The sequence below is a fragment of the Suncus etruscus genome, chromosome 4 (assembly GCF_024139225.1).
Source record: "Suncus etruscus isolate mSunEtr1 chromosome 4, mSunEtr1.pri.cur, whole genome shotgun sequence".
In the NCBI taxonomy this organism is placed as follows: domain Eukaryota; kingdom Metazoa; phylum Chordata; class Mammalia; order Eulipotyphla; family Soricidae; genus Suncus; species Suncus etruscus.
The window spans coordinates 167,034,489-167,054,145 of NC_064851.1; the positions used below are offsets into that span (position 1 = coordinate 167,034,489).

Here is a 19,657-nt window from a genome sequence, read left to right on the forward strand (position 1 = left end):
ATAAAGTCTTCACCGTCATTTCCGAGATCGGCTCTTTTAGTTGAATTTGGACCACTTTAAAACTATGCTATGTAACTCCTCCCTCCCTCCCTCCCTCCTTCACTCCCTCCCTCCTTCTCTCCCTCCCTCCTTCCCTCCCTCCTTTCCTTCCTTCCTTCCTTCCTTCCTTCCTTCCTTCCTTCCTTCCTTCCTTCCTTCCTTCCCCTCCCTCCTCCCCTCCCTTCCCTTCCTTCCTCCCCCCTCCTTCCTTCCTTCCTTCCTTCCTTCCTTCCTTCCTTCCTTCCTTCCTTCCTTCCTTCCTTCCTTCCTTCCTTCCTTCCTTCCTTCCACACTCAGCGGTATTCAGGGGTTACTCCTGGCTTAGTGCATAGGGGACCATAGATCTCATCTGGGTCAGCCATTTGCAAGGCAAGGTCCCTATGTGCCTATAGCTCAGGTCCCAAAAATACATGTTATTTTTTTAAATGTCAAGAATTAATTTTTATAAAACAGATGGAAATTCAGGAGCCAGAGCAGTGGTGCAAGCGGTAAAGCATCTGCCTTGTGTGTTCTAGCCTAGGACGAACTGCAGTTTGACCTCCCCACCCCCCTGTGTCCCATATGGTCCCCCGAGTCAGGAGCAATTTCTGAGCGCATAGCTAGGAGTAACCCCTGAGTGTCACCAGGTGTGGCCAAAAAACGAAAACAAAAAACAAAAACATACAAACAAACAAAAAAAAACAGATGGAAATTCAAAGTCTTACAACTTAAAGCCAGCAGTTTGTCTTTAAAATGGTAGAAGTTACTGTAGACCTAATATGGGTTCGTTTTTCTTTTTTCCTTTTCATTGTTGGGCCCCCACCTGGCAGTGCTCAGGGGTAACTCGACTCTGTACTCAGGAATAACTCCTGGCAGTGCTCAGGATATTAGATGGAATGCTTGGAGATTGAATCAATTATGTGCAAGGCAAGTGCCTCACTTGCTGGACTCAATTCTTCTCTGCTAGGTGAAAAAATGATTTAATCACATTTCCTCAAATCCATACAATGAATAAAATTAAGATTATTTATATCTATGGTCGTATAATACATTAAGACTCTTTTTTTGTTGTTGTTGTTTTGGGTCACACCCGGCAGCACTCAGGGGTTACTACTGGCTCCACGCTCAGAAATCACTCCTGGCAGGCTCGAGGGGCCATATGGGATGCCAGGATTCAAACCAATGACCTTCTGCATGCTATCTCTCCGGCTCCACATTAAGACTCTTTTTTTTTTTTTTTTTTTGGTTTTTGGGCCTCACCCGTTTGACGCTCAGGGGTTACTCCTGGCTATGTGCTCAGAAATCGCCCCTGGCTTGGGTGGACCATATGGGACGCCGGGGGATCGAACCGCGGTCCTTCCTTGGCTAGCGCTTGCAAGGCAGACACCTTACCTCCAGCGCCACCTACCCGGCCCCATGACTCTTAAAAGCTAATTTATGCAGCTTTCTGCAGAGCAAAGAAGGAAAGGAAATGTATCATAGATTTTACCTTGTAATAAGTAAAATAGTCAAATAGTTCATTTATTTCACTTGTTTCTGTGAAATTTTCCACTATCAAGGATACAGTTCTAGCCTCCTCAGCATGATCTTGTTCGAAGATATTAAGTAAAACAGTAGAGAAAAATACCTCGCTCTAAAAAGAAAAAATTGGGCCACATTAACTTCTGAAGCATCACAGAAAGCCAGATTCAGTGTTTTTAAAATACTTTCCAAAATGGACTTGGCTGATCAGAGAAAATAGTAACTGAGAAGTACCCTATGAACTACCATTTAGCATATAAGCAAGGCTCCGTGAATCACAAAATTGGGGGCCCTTTCTTCCTATTTGGCATCCTTTATCACTTCAATTTTCTAAAAGAATCAATCACAAAGGCTAGGGTTATTTCCATAAAGCCACTCATATATCCTTAAGGAGGTTGGCTACAGACAGGACCCACCAGGGAAAAGCTTTCTCCAGGTGCGTTTAATCCCTTAGGATTTTGTCACTTTATAATTAACCCCTTAAAATTGATCAATCTCTCTTATTTGGTCAAACCAAATCCTCTGGATTTACAAAGTCACAAGAATGCTGATTTAAAAACTTGAAATAAGAAAATAAATTCAGTCTTAATACTACAGATTCAACATAGACTTGAAATAATTAAATTTGCCTCTGTGAGTTTTTTGAATAGTAATATTTACTCAAAACAGCAAAGCGTCTCAACTATAACAATACATTGTCAATATTTGTATAATGCTATCATATCAGATATAATAATTGTTTATAATGTATAGCAAATTACTTAATGGGGGTGGTGGGAAGACAACTTTGGTGGTGGGAATTCCCCTGATTCAATGTTAACCTAAAATATTACTGTGAAAGATTTGTAATCCACTTTGGTCAAAATAAAAAATTGTTATTTAAAGAAAAAAGAAAGAAAGTCATAGACTTGATTACAACTGCTTTAAAATTTGATCTAACATGAAATGAGCAAAAAAAATCATCTAAGATGCAACAATAGGAAACTATTAAATATATTATAAAACACTATATATAGTAACTCTCTATGTTTACATTTTAGGTTATATTGTAATAATATGTAAGTATTGTGAAATAATAAATAATAAAATATTAGGCAACTGTTCACTTTCTAAAATTACTAATGATTTATGTAAAGCACAAACGATAATATGAAGTAAAACAGACAATTCTAAACTTTTGTGAATATTTGTAGTAAGTCTGAAATAAGAAAATATATTCAGGGCCCGGAGAGATAGCACAGCGGCGTTTGCCTTGCAAGCAGCCGATCCAGGACCAAAGGTGGTTGGTTCGAATCCTGGTGTCCCATATGGTCCCCCGTGCCTGCCAGGAACTATTTCTGAGCAGACAGCCAGGAGGAACCCCTGAGCAACGCCGGGTGTGACCCAAAAACCAAAAAAAAAAAAAAAAAAAATATATATATATATATATATATATATATATATTCAAGTAATTTGGTGAATCATCTCTAATAACATACATAATGTAATATTCCTATTTAAGTTATTCAAAAATAACTATTCTCATTATATAACTATGATAAAGAGTAATAATTAGAAAATTTACAAATTTAACTCATATACTTACTTCTGTAAGTTTAGGATTTAAGTAGCTAATTATTGCAAATTCAAAGTAAGTTGCAAAGCCCTCGTTGAGCCAGATATTATTCCACCACTTCATAGTAACCAAGTTTCCAAACCACTTTTGGAGATGGGAAGGAAAAAGAAAACTTACTTTAATTTTCAGTAAGTTAATTACCATAATCAATGCATGTAAAATAAATGAAAGGTCAGAAACATCATTCAATTCTATTTGCTATCAGTAATATAATTTGAAAACAGGAGTCATTACGAACATGTTATGTTGTTATGTTTGTTCATTTATTTTCAATGATTTGACTTTTAAATAATCACTTTGAAGAACGTAATCACATTGAAGTGATTATTTAAAGTCAAATCATTGAAAAAAATAAAGTCAAATGATAGGAAACAATTCACTTAAACAAGTGATGTAACAAAATAATATAAATTAGAGTAAATTTCCTGGAATTAAAATAAAGTGTGAAGCAAAGTAGTTGGTCCTAAAGGCTTGCTTAACCTACTAAAGCCAGCAACTGCACTCTTAACAGTCTATAGTGCGAATCTGCTGTTAGCAAGTACAATGTTTATGAAAAAGATGTGATCTGTGCCATGTATATAAATCATTAAGCTAATCTAATAGTTTTAACGAGGTAGGATAGATATAATTGTTCTCTATTAGGAGCTTAATGGAAGGTGTCAAAAGAATGATGAGTAGACTCAGGAAAGTAAACCACAATAATTTGCAAAACCAACACCCACACCCTGGTATTTAACCAATTTCTTGTACCAGCTGTGATGGACTAATAGTTAGCAGCCTGTATCCCACTGTGACACTTGAGCTGTGCTTAAAACAAATGACACTGAGTAGCTAAGTAATCAAAACTTGTTGTCTGTGTAATATGGTGTTCTGATTTCTCTTTTTTGGAGGTGGGATCTGAGGGGGTCATACCCAGCACAATCAGGGTTTTCTCCTGGCACTGTGTCCAGGGAATACACCTTGTGGTGTGCAAGGGATGGAACTCAGGTTAGCTGTGTACAAGGCAAGTGCCTTACCTGCTGTACAATCTCCTCAGACTCCCAGTCAGAGTTTAGATAATTTTTATCTTGAAGAGCATATTAATAGAATTCAAAATGTAATTAGGAATTTAAGGGGCCGGAGAGATAGAACAGCAGTAAGGCATTTGCCTTAAATGCAGAAGGACAGTGGTTTGAATCCCGGCATCCCATATGGTCCCCTGAGCCTGCCAAGAGCGATTTCTGAGCATAGAGCCAGGAGTAACCCCTGAGCACTGCCAGGTGTGACCCCAAAACAAAACAAAACAAAACAAAAAAGAATTTAAATCAGCCAGGGGAGCCTGACCACTCCACTCTGCTTTGCAGCCACCCACATCTCCTAGTCAATGAACCCCAGCACAACACATAGAAAACACCACACATTAAGCGTATCAGTAGGGAAAAAACACAGGCCTTCACAAGCATAGAGAATGAAGATGGCAGTTCTGATGACCCCAAACGTGCCAATCATCTATTTAGCCTCTCAGATAAGGCATATGGAGGATCCTCATAGACCTCAAAGAAAGCACTGATCAAGCCAAATGAACCACAAATAAAAATTAAGAAGCTATAAATAGAAATGAGAAAACTCCAAACTGAAATAACAGGACTGAAACTTGGTAGGCAAGTGAAAACCTCACTAGAAAACTCTCCAACAGAGTAACTGTGGCTGAGGACAGAATCAATGAGCTGGAAGATGAGATGCATAAAACACCATACAAGAGAAGGGATTGGAAAAGAGCCTTAAAGCAAACGATCAGACAATGGGGAAAATCCTCAAAGTATGTGAAAAGACAAAAATAGAAGTCTTTGATAAACTCAACAGAAACAACATCAGATTCACTGGAGTCCCGAAGACCCAGGAAGAAAATCCCCAGGAAGAATCAATAGTCAAATTCATCATTGCAGAGAAACTCCCAGAGCTAAAGAGTGCATGCAACAAGAAACTGCATGCCTGAAGAGAAGCAGCTAAAAGATATCTGAAGAAAAGCACCCCAAGACATATCCCAGTCAGATGATGAACCCCACAGATAGGAATAGAATACTAAAAGCAGCAAGATCAAAAAGGGAAATTACAGTGGCCAGAGCAATAACATAGCAGTAGGGCATTTGCCTTGCATGCAGTCAATCCAGGACGAACCTGGGTTCAATTCTCCAGCATCCCATATGGTCCCCTGAGCCAGGAGCGATTTCTGAACACATAGCCAGGAGTAACCCCTGAGTGTCACTAAGTGTGGCCCCAAAACAAAAAATAAAAAACAAAACAAAAAAGGGAAAATTACATTCAAAGGAGCATCCTTAAGATTGACAGCAGACCAGTCACAAGAAACCATCAAACCACTGAAGACAGTGGTGGGATCTAGTGACAAAACTCAATGAAATGAATACTTGCCTAGAATACTTCACCCTGCTAGACTCACATTCTGATTGGAAGGAGTCGTACAAAGCTTCACAGATAAACAACATCTCAGAAACTTTATAGACTCAAAACCAGCCTTAAAAAACAACTGAAAGGTCTATTTTAAAGTAGACTACTTAAAGTAGTCATAAGACAACACAGACCAACAGACACACCAAACTCATACATAAAGATGACACTAAATCCCATGAAAATGATCTTTCTCAATCTCAATGGATCAAATGCACCAGTTAAGAGATAGAATGACAAAATGGATCAAAATGCTGAATCTAATATCCTGCTGCCTACAAGAAACACATCTTAATAATCAGAAAAAAAGACTCAAAATCAAAGGTTGGAGGACAATCATCCAAGCAAACAACTCTCTTAAAAAAGATGTAGTGGTGATATTAATATCAGATGACACAAACTTTACATTTAGAAAAGTTATAAGGGGACCTAAATGATAGCACAGCAGTAAGGCATTTGTCTTGCACGTGGCCAAGGACGGACTCGAGTTCGATTCCTGGCATTCCATATGGTCCCCCAAGCCTGCCAGGAGTAACTCCTGAGTGCCACTGGGTGTCACCCCACCGCCCCCCCAAAAAAAAAGAAAAAAAGAAAAGTTACAAGGGACAAAAATGGACATTTTGGAATAATCAAGGGATATATACAACAGGAAGAAATCTCACTCCTGAACGTACATGTACCCAATGAGGGACCAGCAACATATTTAAAGCAATTGTTGACAAATCTGAAAGAAACATCAGTAACAACACAATAATAGTGGGACATTGCCACCCCACCCCCATCTTCCTGTGTAACCTTACCTGATGGTAAGACCAGCCCATTTCTGGGAGGGGTCCTTGGTTGGTGACAAAAGAATTGCCTCAGGGGAAGGGGATTCAGAGAGGATTCAGTGAGGAGGAGCAGGAGAGGTTGGCAACAAGGAAGGATAAAGGCAGGTTGAGATACTGGGCAAAACTATTCACCTAATACCCATCAGATAAGGGGCTAATATCGAAGATATACAAAGTACTGACAGAGATTAATAAGAAAATACATCTAACTCCATTAAAACATGGGGAGAAGAAATGAACAGACATGTCCTCAAAGAAGGAATGCAGCTGGCCAAAAGGCACATGAAAAAAATGTTCCACATCATTAATCATCAGGGAAATGCAAATAAGAACAACAATGAGGTACCATCTCATGCCACAGAGACTGGCATATATCACAAAGGACAAGAACATCAGTGTTGGCAGGGATGGAGGGAAAAAGGAATTCTTATTCACTACTGGTTGAAATTCCATCTAGTCCAGCTTTTCTGGAAAAAAATATGGATATTCTTAAAAAAACTGGGAATTGAGCTCCCATATGATCCAGTAATACCACTCCTAGGGTATACCCTAGGAACACAAAACACAATAATGCCCTCTGCAGTCCTATATTCATAGCAGTGTTGTGTGCAATAGCCAGAATCTGGAAACAACCCAAATGTCCAACAACAGATGAGTTGTTAAAGAAACTGTAGTACATATAATGGAATACTATGCAGCCATCAGGAGAGATGAAGTCATGAAATTTTTCTAAACATCGATGGACATGGAAACTATTATGTGAGTGAAATATGTCAGAGGGAGAGAGATACAGAATAGGCTCACTCATCTGTGGGATTTAAGAAAAATAAAAGACAGTATGGTAATATAGAGACAATAGAGATGAGGGTGGAAGGACCAGTCCACAATACAAAGCTTACCACATAGAGTCATAAGTGCAGTTAGAGAAATAACTACACTAACATCTGTCATGACATGATAGTGAGTGTGAGAAGCAGAATGTCTCAAATACAGGCAGGAGGTGGGGGAGGAGAGAAATGGGGGCATTGTTGGTGGGAAGCTTGCACTGGTGAAGGGGGGGTGTACTTTTTATGACTGAAACCCAACTAAAAATGTTTGTTATCATTATGCTTAAATGAAAATATTATTATAATAAAAATAAGAGTGTGTATCAAATGAATAGTTCTATCTGAAATTACAACATGAAAGCACAGATATCTAGTGAAAATACCATGTTTATTCCACTTTGGAGGAGATTCATTTCTCTGATTCATAATACCTCATTTTTTTAATCATTCCCTGAGGAAAATACCAAGTTAATAGCAATCTAATTACGAAATGCAGCTGTCCTGCAAAACACTTTTAAAAGAGTACATATTTTAAGAAAGAATAAAAAACAAGTAATCATAACTCTGTGTGTTTAATAGTACCTGACTAAGAGTTTTGTTAATCTTTGGAAGTAAACACCCAGATCTCAAATGAACAATAACTCTTATCCATCACCAATATGTTATGTATTTTTATTTTTACTTTCATTATTTTGGTTTGGGACCACATCCACAATGTTCAAATACTACTTTTGTCTCAGTGTTCAGAGAATACCAAGTGGTACTCGCAATTGAACCTGAATCTCTAGATTGTGAAGCATATGCACAGGCTGTTAAGCTCTCTCCGCGTCATTACCAATAATTTAAAGGTATTCAGACTCCAATTACAAAGCTTCTGCCTTGTTTTTCTTTCTGTCCTATGTTTTGAAGACTTTTTTTTAATTGTGGGAGGAAAGAGAAACAGAGAGAGAGAGAGAGAGAGAGAGAGAGAGAGAGAGAGAGAGAGAGAGAGAGAGAGAGAGAGAGAGAGAGAGAGAGAGAGAACATCTCTTGCAAGCAGCAGAACCAAGTTTGATCCCTGGCACCATATGATCATTTGAACATCACTGGGTACAGCCTGAGAGGTCTTGAGCATAGCCAGGCTATCATCGGAGATCCTAGCACCATAGGTCCATGGAAGCTCCACATTCTTTTTTTGTTTTGTTTTGTTTTGTTTTGTTTTTGGGCCACACCCAGCGATGCTCAGGGATTACTCCTGGCTTTCTGCTCAGAAATAGCTCCTGGCAGGCACGGGGGACCATATAGGACACTGGGATTCCAACCAACCACCTTTGGTCCTGGATCGGCTGCTTGCAAGGCAAACACCGCTGTGCTATCTCTCCGGGCCCGGAAGCTCCACATTCTTAGGCCTAGTACCAACCTAGTACTGACTAGAATCACTACAAGCATCCCTGGTCCTTTTGAGCACAATTTTGAGAGCCCCAAACTTTCTTCCCAATCCTCTGCCCCCAAATATCAGGACTAAGATGGGTCTGGGTTTATTCACTTTTATTATTATTATTATTATTATTATTATTACTATTAATTATTATTTTTGGTAAAGCAACAGAAGAATATCTTATGTGAAATTAAAGAGAGAACATTTTATCACATGCCTGATGTGCAATCTCGTGAGAGGTAATGTAGGAGACCACAGTCTTTTTTGTTGTCAGTTGATCACTTGGTAGTAGCAACAATGCTGATTCATCAAATACCATTAATCCCCAATTTTCCATTGCCTGATTGTCAAAATCGGGTAAAGCAATTATATCTGTAGATTGAAAACAGGGGGAAATGAAATTATTTCATCCTTTAAAATTGACATTTTCAGATATACTTTTAAATGAAATCATAAAATGATTGAAAAAAAGTACAAATGATAGTTGACAACCTCAGGTTAGAGATGGTCTTTAGATAAAGATAAGGATAGAAGACAGAAAACATTATTTTGGTTATGTAAAAATCAAATACTTAAGAAAATGGGTTCGTATACTATCAAAGAATCCCCCAAATTCATTAATCAGAAAATAGACAATTTCTCTACAAAATAGACAAAATTAAAGATTCATGACTAAGGAACATATGTAAATAAAAAATAAGCAATGACAAATGTTCAAAACCATTAGGAAAGTGCAAATTAAAACAGTGTAGGTGGTCATAATCCAACATACCATCAAAATGCTGGAGAAGAAATGGAGCAACAGAAAGTCCTGTTTATTGCTGGTATGACCAGTGGTATGACCACTTGGAAGAAAGTTTGCATTAGACATACTACTAATGCTAGCCATTCTACTCCAAAACAGTATGCAAAGGAGTTGAAAGTATAGGCCTATGCAAAAGTTGTGCACAAATACTTATAGCAATTATTCATAATTGGCCAAAACTTGGAAGTAAACAGGATGTCCATCAGTAAGTGAAAGACAAACTGTGGTAGATTCTCAATTTGTGATAAAAAAAAAAAAATTAGCTATCAGGCCCCGTAAGAACCTAAAAAAAACTTAAAGCTACGTGACTAGGTAAAAGAACCTAAGTCTGTAAAGTTTCTCATTGTGCTATTTCCACTGTATAATATGGAAAAGGTAAACACAGAGACAAGGGGCCGGGCGCTAAAGGTAAGGTGCCTGCCTTGACTGCGCTAGCCTCAGACGGACCGCGGTTCGATCCCCCGGCGTCCCATATGGTCCCCCAAGCCAGGAGCAACTTCTGAGCGCATAGCCAGGAGTAACCCCTGAGCGTTACCGGGTGTGGCCCAAAAACCAAAAAAAAAAAACAAACAAAAAAAAAAACACAGAGACAGTTAAAAGATCAGTGGCTGCCAGGGATTGTGTAGGAAAGGCATGATGAGTATGTGGACCACAGGGGACTTTTATCATCGTGAAATTTCAGATGATGACACAGAGTAAACCCTAATGTACATTGTTGCTTTAGTTAACATTAATATAACAATATTGGTTCATTAATTAGTTGTAACAGATGTAACGACTAATGCAAAATGTGAATAGGGGAAAAGTGGGAGGGAGGAGGTACATGGAAACTCTCAATTTAGTGTAATTCTTTTCTGTAAACCGAAAGTTATTCTACAATATAATTAAGCCTGGGACTGGGGAAATGGTACAGTGGTTCCACTTCCCTGTTTTAAATCCCAACACACATGCCCTCTCCAGCACCTCTGGGCTCACCCCGGTGATACCCAGCACTGCAGGCCTGAGCAGCACTGCTTCTTGAGCCTGCGCGTGAAACCTCCAGCCTAGTTGGCTGAGAGTCACTGGGGTGGCCCCAGAACCTCTGAGCACCACTTAGAGGGTCCCTTCCCCAAGGGAAGTCTATTGAAAAATAAGTATTTTAGTTGACCAGAACACCACAAATAAATTGGAAGTAACTTCTAAATCGGGAAACATACTTAGACTCTATATACTGAGACAGTCTCAAACTCAATTTACCTGGGGGCCGCAGGAGGCAAAGTCGGGGTGATCCTTGAGTGCAAAGTCAGTAGTAAGCCTTCAACATTGGGGGGTGTGACCCAAACAACTAAAAACAAAACCAAACCAAAAAAGATTCCTCTAGGGCAGGGCCACAAAATGGTGTACGGAGGGCTGTTTGCGGCCTGTGGGCCGCAAGTTTGAGACCCTAAGTCTTAGAGTATATCTAAGTCTTAGAGTATATAAAAAAACAACTAAATATTTTTTTCTTTTTCTTTTATGATACAATCCTCAGAATCACATATGGTACTCCAAGTACCACAGAGCGTGACCCCTTAACACAGAGCCATGGTAAGCCCTGAGGGAGGGCGAGAGGGAGAAAAGAGAGGGAGAAAGGAAGGAACAAAGGATAAAGGCTGAGTCATAGTGTACAGCAAATAGAGCATTTGCCTTGCATGTAGCCAAGTAAGATCAATCCCCAATATTCCATATAGTCCTCTCAGCATCACCAGGAGTAAGTCCTGAGTGCACAGCCAGGACTGACCCCTGAGCACTCCCAGTGAGGCCCAAAACAAATTTAAAAAATAAAGAAAAGAAGTACAAGAATGAACTAATGCATAGAAGGCATTTCCAGGTGTGCAAACCACATGCTCAAATACCAGGAGGGGATGAAGACTGCATAAAATCGCCTATCCCACCGATTTGGGGAACTGCCTGTAACCCCAGGAAGCAGGCAAAAGATTATGGTAATAAGAAAGGGTATTACAGAATCTGGATATTATCCTCTGGGCAGCAGGAAGCTAGAGGTTTAAACAGAAGCATGCTACAATCAGGCATTACTCTGGAAGGATCTAGGTTAAAACTAAATCAGGGTGGCCAGAGGGAGGGTAGAGAAGAGTACCTGTGGTAGAACAGTCAGGTCAGAGACAAGAAGGGGGTGGGGGGCATAGGAAGAGGTAACTGTAAGGATGCGACATGATCATGGATGAGATAGGACATGATCAGGGGTCATTGTGGACTTCTCCTTTGTGTGGAATTTCACTTGCCTAGACAAGGGCTATCATGGTTTCCTCCAGACACAGAAGTGCAGGATCTTGGTCTCTAACCAAAGCTCCTGCTGCCTCAAATCCCTAAATGACCGGAAGTGCCTCTGGGCTCCTGGATAGGCCAAGCCTGGTTCCTATTCCTTCTTTCCCTCTTCTTCCTTAGCCAGAGGCTAATGCTGCAGAGCTCCTGGTTCCCTGCCTGTTGGAAGGCCTGAGCTCCCAGGTGATCCCTCCTCACCTCGTCCATCACCTGTCATTCCCCAGGACTTTAACTGACACATCAGTGCGAACGATATCCATGTCCAGGACTTCCTCTACTTTGAGAGAAACACACTGCGTGCACAATTTTGTTTGTTTATTTGGAGCCACACCTGGTGGCCCTCGGGTTACTTCAGGCTGTGCACTCAGGAACCACTCCTGGCAGGCTCAGGGGACCATAGCGGATGCCAGGGATCAACCCCGGATCCATTGTGCGCTGGCAGAGTGCAAAGCAAATGCCCATGCCGCTGTACTATCACTCTGGCCCCTGCAAACACAATTTTAAAACAGACTATACACATCTAAGAGCAATAAAATGTTTACATATTTTCTCCAGGATCATATTATGTTCACACATGATTCCAATTTTGTACAACAAAAATTCGCATATGGGACCCACTCATTGCTAACGAATATATTTTTAAAAAGCAAAACACCAAAAACTTTGTGAAAGGAAACTGGAATAATGTGCATGAGTTTGTAAAGGGATCTAGAACTTCTGTACACTTGGGTTCTAAGAGCCAAGGACAGAATTTGAGAATGCGAAGCAGCACAGGAGGCCTGGGGGGTTGGGATGCTGCCAGGGAGAAAAGACCTGAGGCTGGGAGTGCAGGGACCTGGCACAGGACAGCACCTGGGGTGCGCAAAAGAGAGTCCAGTGGGAATGACTCCCCAACCACAGTGAAATGCAAGCAGTGGGCTGGGAATTGTGATTTTTAACCTCAAGGCACACAGGCAGTCAACAGTATTAGAAAATCACCTGTGGCTTGTTTTATTTATTTATTTTTTTGGTTTTTCGGGCCACACTGTTTGATGCACAGGGGTTACTCCTGGCTAAGCGCTCAGAAATTGCCCCTGGCTTGGGGAGACCATATGGGACACCGGGGATAGAACCGCGGTCCTTCCTTGGCTAGCACTTGCAAGGCAGACACCTTACCTCTAGCGCCACCTCACCGGCCCCATGGCTTGTTTTATTTTCTCACCTGTCTTGGGAAGAATGTAACTAATATTAAATAAATCTTCCAGGAAAGAAAAAACAGAACCCGTGATGTTCAGAGCAAAATCTGCATTTCCTTGGGCAATGGCATCTTTCCGGGCCCAGATGCGGATCTAAAAATGCAAGCAATTGAGCAGGGATTAATAAAAGTGGTCAGAAACTACAGAATCAAGTGTGTCGTTGCAGATATGCAGCTCAGAGAAGCTCAGTGGGCTAATACACTACACTGAAAATGGTTCTCCTGGGGACTGGGTTACTTCTATGATCATATGTAAAAATGTGCTTCAAAAACGATTCTTAAAATGTATGAATCCCCTCCCCTCAGAAGACATAGTCCATGTTTTCTGAATGCTTGCTTGTCTTTTTAGGTCATATTTTCAGTGATCTGAAACAGTGCTGTTCTGTAAATGGAGTTATACAGTCTTGTTCCAGTTAAACTGACTAATGCAAATGCAAATGATTTCTAATGAAAATATCAATAGTCACCATATTTTTTTTTTTTTGGTTTTGGTTTTTTTTTTTTGGTTTCACACCCAGCAGTGCTCAGGGGTTACTCCTAGCTCTACTCTCAGAAATCACTCCTGGCAGGCTCGGGGGACCATATGGGATGCCAGGATTCAAACCATCGTCCTTCTGATGCAAGGCAAACGCCCTACCTCCATGCTATCTCTCCGCCCCCCCACCCCCATATTATTCTTAAGGTTTAAAATTTTGGGGGGGGGGCACACCCGGCGGTGCTCAGGGGTTACTCCTGGCTGTCTGCTCAGAAATAGCTCCTGGCAGGCACGGGGTGGGGGGGGACCATATGGGACACCGGGATTTGAACCAACCGCCTTTGGTCCTGGATCGGCTGCTTGCAAGGCAAACACCGCTGTGCTATCTCTCCGGGCCCTTAAAATATTTTATTCCTTTAATTTTATCTATTTTGGGGGGAGGACCTGCATAGGGCTTATTCATGGCTCTACAAGTCAGTATCACTCCTGAGAGTGCCTGTGGGACCATATGGGTTGTCAGGGATCAAAAACTTAACTACTTGCAAGGCAAACACCTTCTCTGGTGTATTATCTCTCCAGCTTCCATTTTCTGTTTTGTTTCAGTTTTTGTCTTTTGGGGGAGGGACAGATCTGGCAAAGCTCTTGGTTCTGTGCTCAGGGATCATTTCTAGTGGGGTTCAGGGGACCCTATGTGGTGATCTAATCTATGCCAGCCACATTCCAGGCTTACCTGTTGTGCTGTATCTCTGATCCTCCATTCCCTGATTTAAAAAATACCAAAAGTCTTATAATTTTACAAAAAATGTGGAAGCAAGAAATTTACATACCCTTTTGATAAACTCTCCCTCCATCTTCGTAGATGGCAACGGAAACCCTGGTAGGTTTTACTAGACTAATGTAACTGTGCCACTGTTTGGATACTTAGGAACTTGTTTGTATAGTTTTGGCTATGAACTTGCTATAGTTTTAACAGATATAGGTGTACAGATATAGTTTGGGGGCCATATTCAGCAGTGTTCACATAGTCAATGCAGATTGGATCCTTGACATCCCATATGGTCCCCTAGTGCAGCCAGGAATGATACTTGAGCAAGGAGCCAAGAGTCACCCCTGAACACAGGTGGGTGTGGTCCACAAATCAAAACCAAACAACCACACACACACACACACACACACACACACACACACGAAGTAAGAGAATTAATACAAACGTCCCAATGAAGCATGAACTCTGCAAAACACTGTCGAAAATACTAAGAAAATGAAAAAGCACAAGTAGTTGCAGATTTTTATGCTCCCAGAGCCCATTTTCTTGTACTTAGCTCTTATTTCTGCTAGAAAAATTTGTCTTGCATTATGTGAATGCTAAATTACGTGAAGTCTTCAGGAATGTTCCCCTTTTGCAAAACACAACCACCTGTTTTCGAGCCTCCTGCCTGGATTGCCTCATTCCTTTCAGCACTCCCCACCCCATCCCCAAAGCCTCATCATCCTGGGAAAAAAAGGAACTAAAGTTTGTTCCTGCCACAAAAACTTCATCTTCCTTCCTCTAGATCTGGCTCAGAGGCAATAGATAGGAGGACTGCTCAACCCAAGGCCATACTACTGGGGTCATTCTGGGACTGATTCTTGTGCCTTATCTACTGAATAAAGCTGAGATCTCCTGAGGCCTGACTGCCTGTGAGTTTTCTACCCATCGCTATCCTGAACTCTCAGGCCCGCCGGCTGAACAAGGTGGCAGAAGAGTGGTCCAAGATGGAGGAGAAAGACCTCATCCTCCATCCCATCACCTTCCAGCCCCATCAAGGACTGACTTGCAACAATATACTAGTGGCTACTTTTGCATCTGTGTTCAGGGATCACTCTTGAGAGACTTGGGAGACAATTTGGGATGCCAGGATTGAACCCAAATTGGTGGATGCAAAGCAAATGCCCTGCTATCCTATCTATCAGATCTATATTTTCCTCATTTGATTGAGCTCCTTTATAACCTAGAAAATTTCCTATCAAGGGACATGAAAATGATGTTAAAGAAGTCTTAAAAATTATACTGACAAGTAGAAATGAATGAGTAATAAAAATGTGTATTGAAATAAAAAAAGGCCATACTACTAAGAAGAAATAATAGCTCTCCTTACTCCCAAGATACCTGTGCATTTAAATTGTACCCTTTTAGGAAACAAACAAATCAGCCACTATAATCACTATTACAGCATTGATTTTCAGTGAATCACGTTTTTTCCCAATAAACTATCTACAAACCCCCAATGTGAGGTGAGGTATAGAGCTGGTAGAGAGATCTGTAACCATAGCATGTCAGCAGAAACTACAATCAGCAAGATGACATAATCCAACCTTGAACAATCAGAGTCCACCAGAGTGGTCTGGGGGCTCCATGAAGACACAGCTGACTTTAGCATCTAAGCAAGTGTCTTCTTTCCACATGTTCCTGTGTGAGAAGTTTGCCCATGCAGCATGCTGAGCCACAGATTCCCTTTGCTTATCTGCCTGCCACACATGAATGATTCTAATGACTTTTATGGAGTTTTTCAGACCTGTTATTTGGCCTGTTATTTCGGTTTGGAGTTTTCTGATTTCTGTCTTCATATTTTCTTGGTTCTTAATAGTGTTCTGTTCAACTCGATCTATGCTTTCTTTGAGTTCTGTGAGCATCCTCCATATTTCTTCTCTAAACTTCATATCTGAGAGAATGACTAGTTGGATGGCCGTTTTCCCGTCATCAGAGTTGCCATCTTCATTCTCTATGTCTGATCAGCCTGTGTTGTTTCCCCATTGTCACACTTGTATTGTGGGTTTTTCTACGTGTTGTGGTGGTATTCATTGGCCCAATGATGTGTGCGGCCACGGGCTCCACCCTTTCTGGGCAGGTCGATTGGCCTCCAAGGAAGGAGAGCCCTCTGTGGATGAAGCCACACACAGGATCAAATCTTAGGCCCGAGCACACAGCAGAGAAGACAGTCCAGAGAGATATGCTGGGCTTCAGAGATCCAGCCCCGTTCCTAGTATGATTTTTTTCTGTGTGTTGCAGTGGCATTCTTTCATTAGAAAGAGCACACGGGGGGGGGGGGGGGTGGGGGGGACAGCGAGGTGGCGCTAGAGGCGCCTTGCAAGCGCTAGCTAAGGAAAGGACCACGGTTCGATCCCCAGCGTCCCATATGGTCCCCCCAAACCAGGAGCAATTTCTGAGCTCTTAGTAAGGAGTAACCCCTGAGCATCAAACGGGTGTGGCCCGAAAAAAACAAAAAAACAAAAAAAGTAAGAGCACTGGGCACGAATCAAACCATGCTCGTCTGGAGCCTCTAGGAGAGCAATTTTGCTGGGCCCCTTTCAGCCCACTCACGAGAGGTTCAGGAGATAGGACAGTAGAAAAACACCACAGACAACACTCACAGTTTCTCGCAGTTCCAAACTATTGGGCAGGCGCAGATTTTTCCGATTCTAATGACTTTTAATCTCTGACTCAATGAGGAAATTTTATGCAGGTTGGACATCAGTTCAAGAGTGTGCTCTGGTTCCTTTATGAAGCATATGGTGGACTTCTGCATTTCTAGAGCTGAGCCCTCGCCAAATGCAATATTCAGCTGATAAACTCCCAAATGTCTTTTTTATGGGGGGGGCTAAGAACATTACTTTGTCAGGCTTACTTCATTTCTTCTCTGCTCGCATGACTGCTAGCATCCTTTTCAGGGTGATCATTCACCGTGGCTTGTCATGAAGACATGGGCTTGATCCTTTTGGAGTCTTGCTCATGGTGTGGCAGCTGCATTAAGAGCAACAAGCCCTTTGAGATGCGGGTGCTGAGGTGCACTTCTTTTTTTTTTTTATTTTCGGGCCACACCCGTTTGATGCTCAGGGGTTACTCCTGGCTAAGTGCTCAGAAATTGCCCCTGGCTTGGGGGGGACCATATGGGACACCATATGGGGGATCAAACCATGGTCCTTCCTTGGCTAGCACTTGCAAGGCAGACACATTATCGCTAGTGCCACCTCACCGGCCCCTGAGGTGCGCTTCTTAATGTCAAAGCACTAATTTTAACATTTGTCAGCACTGACAGGTATAGACTTGAACTGACAAATCTGTCCAGGCATGTGTGATTTGACTGGTGTGTCCCTGTGACCCTCAAGGATCTGTCCATGAGCATCAAGGTTGGAGCCAAGAGCTGAGAAAGATCATGAATAAGCTGCTGTTTGTACCCAACACCATGTTTGTCCCTAGGTTTGGAGGAAAGTAGCAATAGCTTTGAATTATTCTTGTCCTGGTTGTAGGATTGACTCCCCATGGCTATGTTTTGTTAGGGGTCTGAGCCTGGATGATATCTGGCCCAGGAGATCCCTTTGGCAAGGTAGGATCTTTCTCATCCTAGTGCGGCTGCTCAACAGCCTCTGGTAGGGAGGGAGCCTGGATCATCACAGTATATAGTACTCCAATAATCATCTTGATACTTCCTTAAAAGATAACAAGCCAATGAGCATATATTTGGATAAAAACTGGTATTTTAGGGTGAAGAAAAACTTGGACCATTGCTCCCTGCCCCATTTGGAGTATTATTCAGCTTCCAGCCTGCACTAACCCTACAGACCCAGGAAACTATAGGCTAGACTGAACTTCCAGGCACCCAAGCTTTCCGTTTGTTCTTTTCTGTCCTCTGAATGACAGAAACTGGCTGGGAAGAGTAGGGCCAGAATTTGCCTTAAGGAGAAGGCTGGTTGGACAGCCTTTTCATGGGAACCCTTCCACAATACCACAGTAGGATGTCTGGGCTCCATTCTTTACAATAACCCCAAGAGCTTTACCAGGGTGCAGAGAAACAGGAGGTACACTGGGAGATATGGAAATATCTCTGGGGTTCAGGATGAGTGATGAACTTGCTGTAGCCTATGCGTGTAAGCCCTTACCTGGAAAGTCTTTCTCACTCACCTCCTTGCCCCTTTCTGTTCTGTTGATATAGTCAAAGTCACATAAGGCAAAGGCAACTAAGTATGTTGGCATGGGAGGCGTGGTGTCAAATGTCGTAACAGTCCACTTGCTGCCATTCACATCTTTTTCAAACTGATCTAGAGAGAGATGGAGTTGGGTCTGAGTTAATATACACTTAAGCAATCATATCAACCTTTGAAATAATTTGTCAAGTTGACTACCATCTAACTACTTCTTCCCAACTCCTTCCCAAAGCCAAGCAATTCAGATTTCTCTCTGCCTAAGAAAACCATACCGGGAAGATGGAAAGAAAGACAGCATCAATCTGGCTCCCAAGTTAGTATCTTGAGTACTGTTTTCTTGACTAAAGGCTAACTAAATCCATGAGCCACAGCCTCTTTTCCATCTCCTCTGTTGGTTCCAACTCCAGCCCATTTCTCATGAATTTGCCCAGGCCATAGACACTGATACTGTCGTGTCATTCAAAGGTTTAGCTAGGTCTTAATTGGAGGCAGAGTGAAGGGCTTTAAAAATAAAAATCACCCACCTCAAGGGCCTGGGGTTTGCTATGGCTGGGGAAACAAGACACTGAGGGTAGAAGATAGCATCTTTTTTTTTTTTTTTCGGTTTTGAGCCACACCTGTTTGACGCTCAGGGGTTACTCCTGGCTATGCACTCAGAAATCGCCCCTGGCTTGGGGGGACTATATGGGACGCCAGGGGATCAAACCGCTGGAGGACAGCATCTTCAAAGCTGCCACTATCTGTCTCAGGAAGAACCTGTAGTTCTAGTGTCATGAGGTCCCCATGAGTGTTCTGGAAACCAACATCTTTATTTTTATGGGAAATCACTTAATTTTTAAAAATCATGGTGCAGGGGCTGGAGAAATAGCATGGAGGTAAGGCGTTTGCCTTTCATGCAGGAGGTCATCGGTTCGAATCCCAGCGTCCCATATGGTCCTCCGTGCCTGCCAGGAGCAATTTCTGAGCATGGAGCCAGGAGTAACCCCTGAGCACTGCCGGGTGTGACCCAAAAATCACACACACAAAAAAAATCATGGTGCAAATTGAATTATGGGGGGATATTCAGATGGGCCCAATAAAAAACATCTGTGCACCAGATTCAGAGTAAGTCCAATAGCTTGTTATCACTGTTGATCAAGAGTTAAAGCCCCAACCAATAAGCAACAAGACTGTCAGGGTAGAACAGTATAATGTCCCTGCTTTTAAT

At 41.9% G+C, this 19,657-nt stretch overlaps 1 protein-coding gene across 1 annotated transcript in view; it reads right to left on the reverse strand.

Moving 5' to 3' along the window:
• The window catches only part of LVRN (laeverin), a 77,938-nt gene that overhangs the window by 39,467 nt on the left and 18,814 nt on the right, over positions 1-19,657 (reverse strand). The window contains exons 4-8 of the mRNA XM_049772738.1: positions 18,428-18,564; positions 12,981-13,107; positions 8,891-9,045; positions 3,125-3,238; positions 1,508-1,651 (exon numbers count right to left, since the gene is read on the reverse strand). Coding sequence (XP_049628695.1) covers positions 1,508-1,651; positions 3,125-3,238; positions 8,891-9,045; positions 12,981-13,107; positions 18,428-18,564 — 677 coding nt within the window. The remainder of the gene's footprint in view (positions 1-1,507; positions 1,652-3,124; positions 3,239-8,890; positions 9,046-12,980; positions 13,108-18,427; positions 18,565-19,657) is intronic.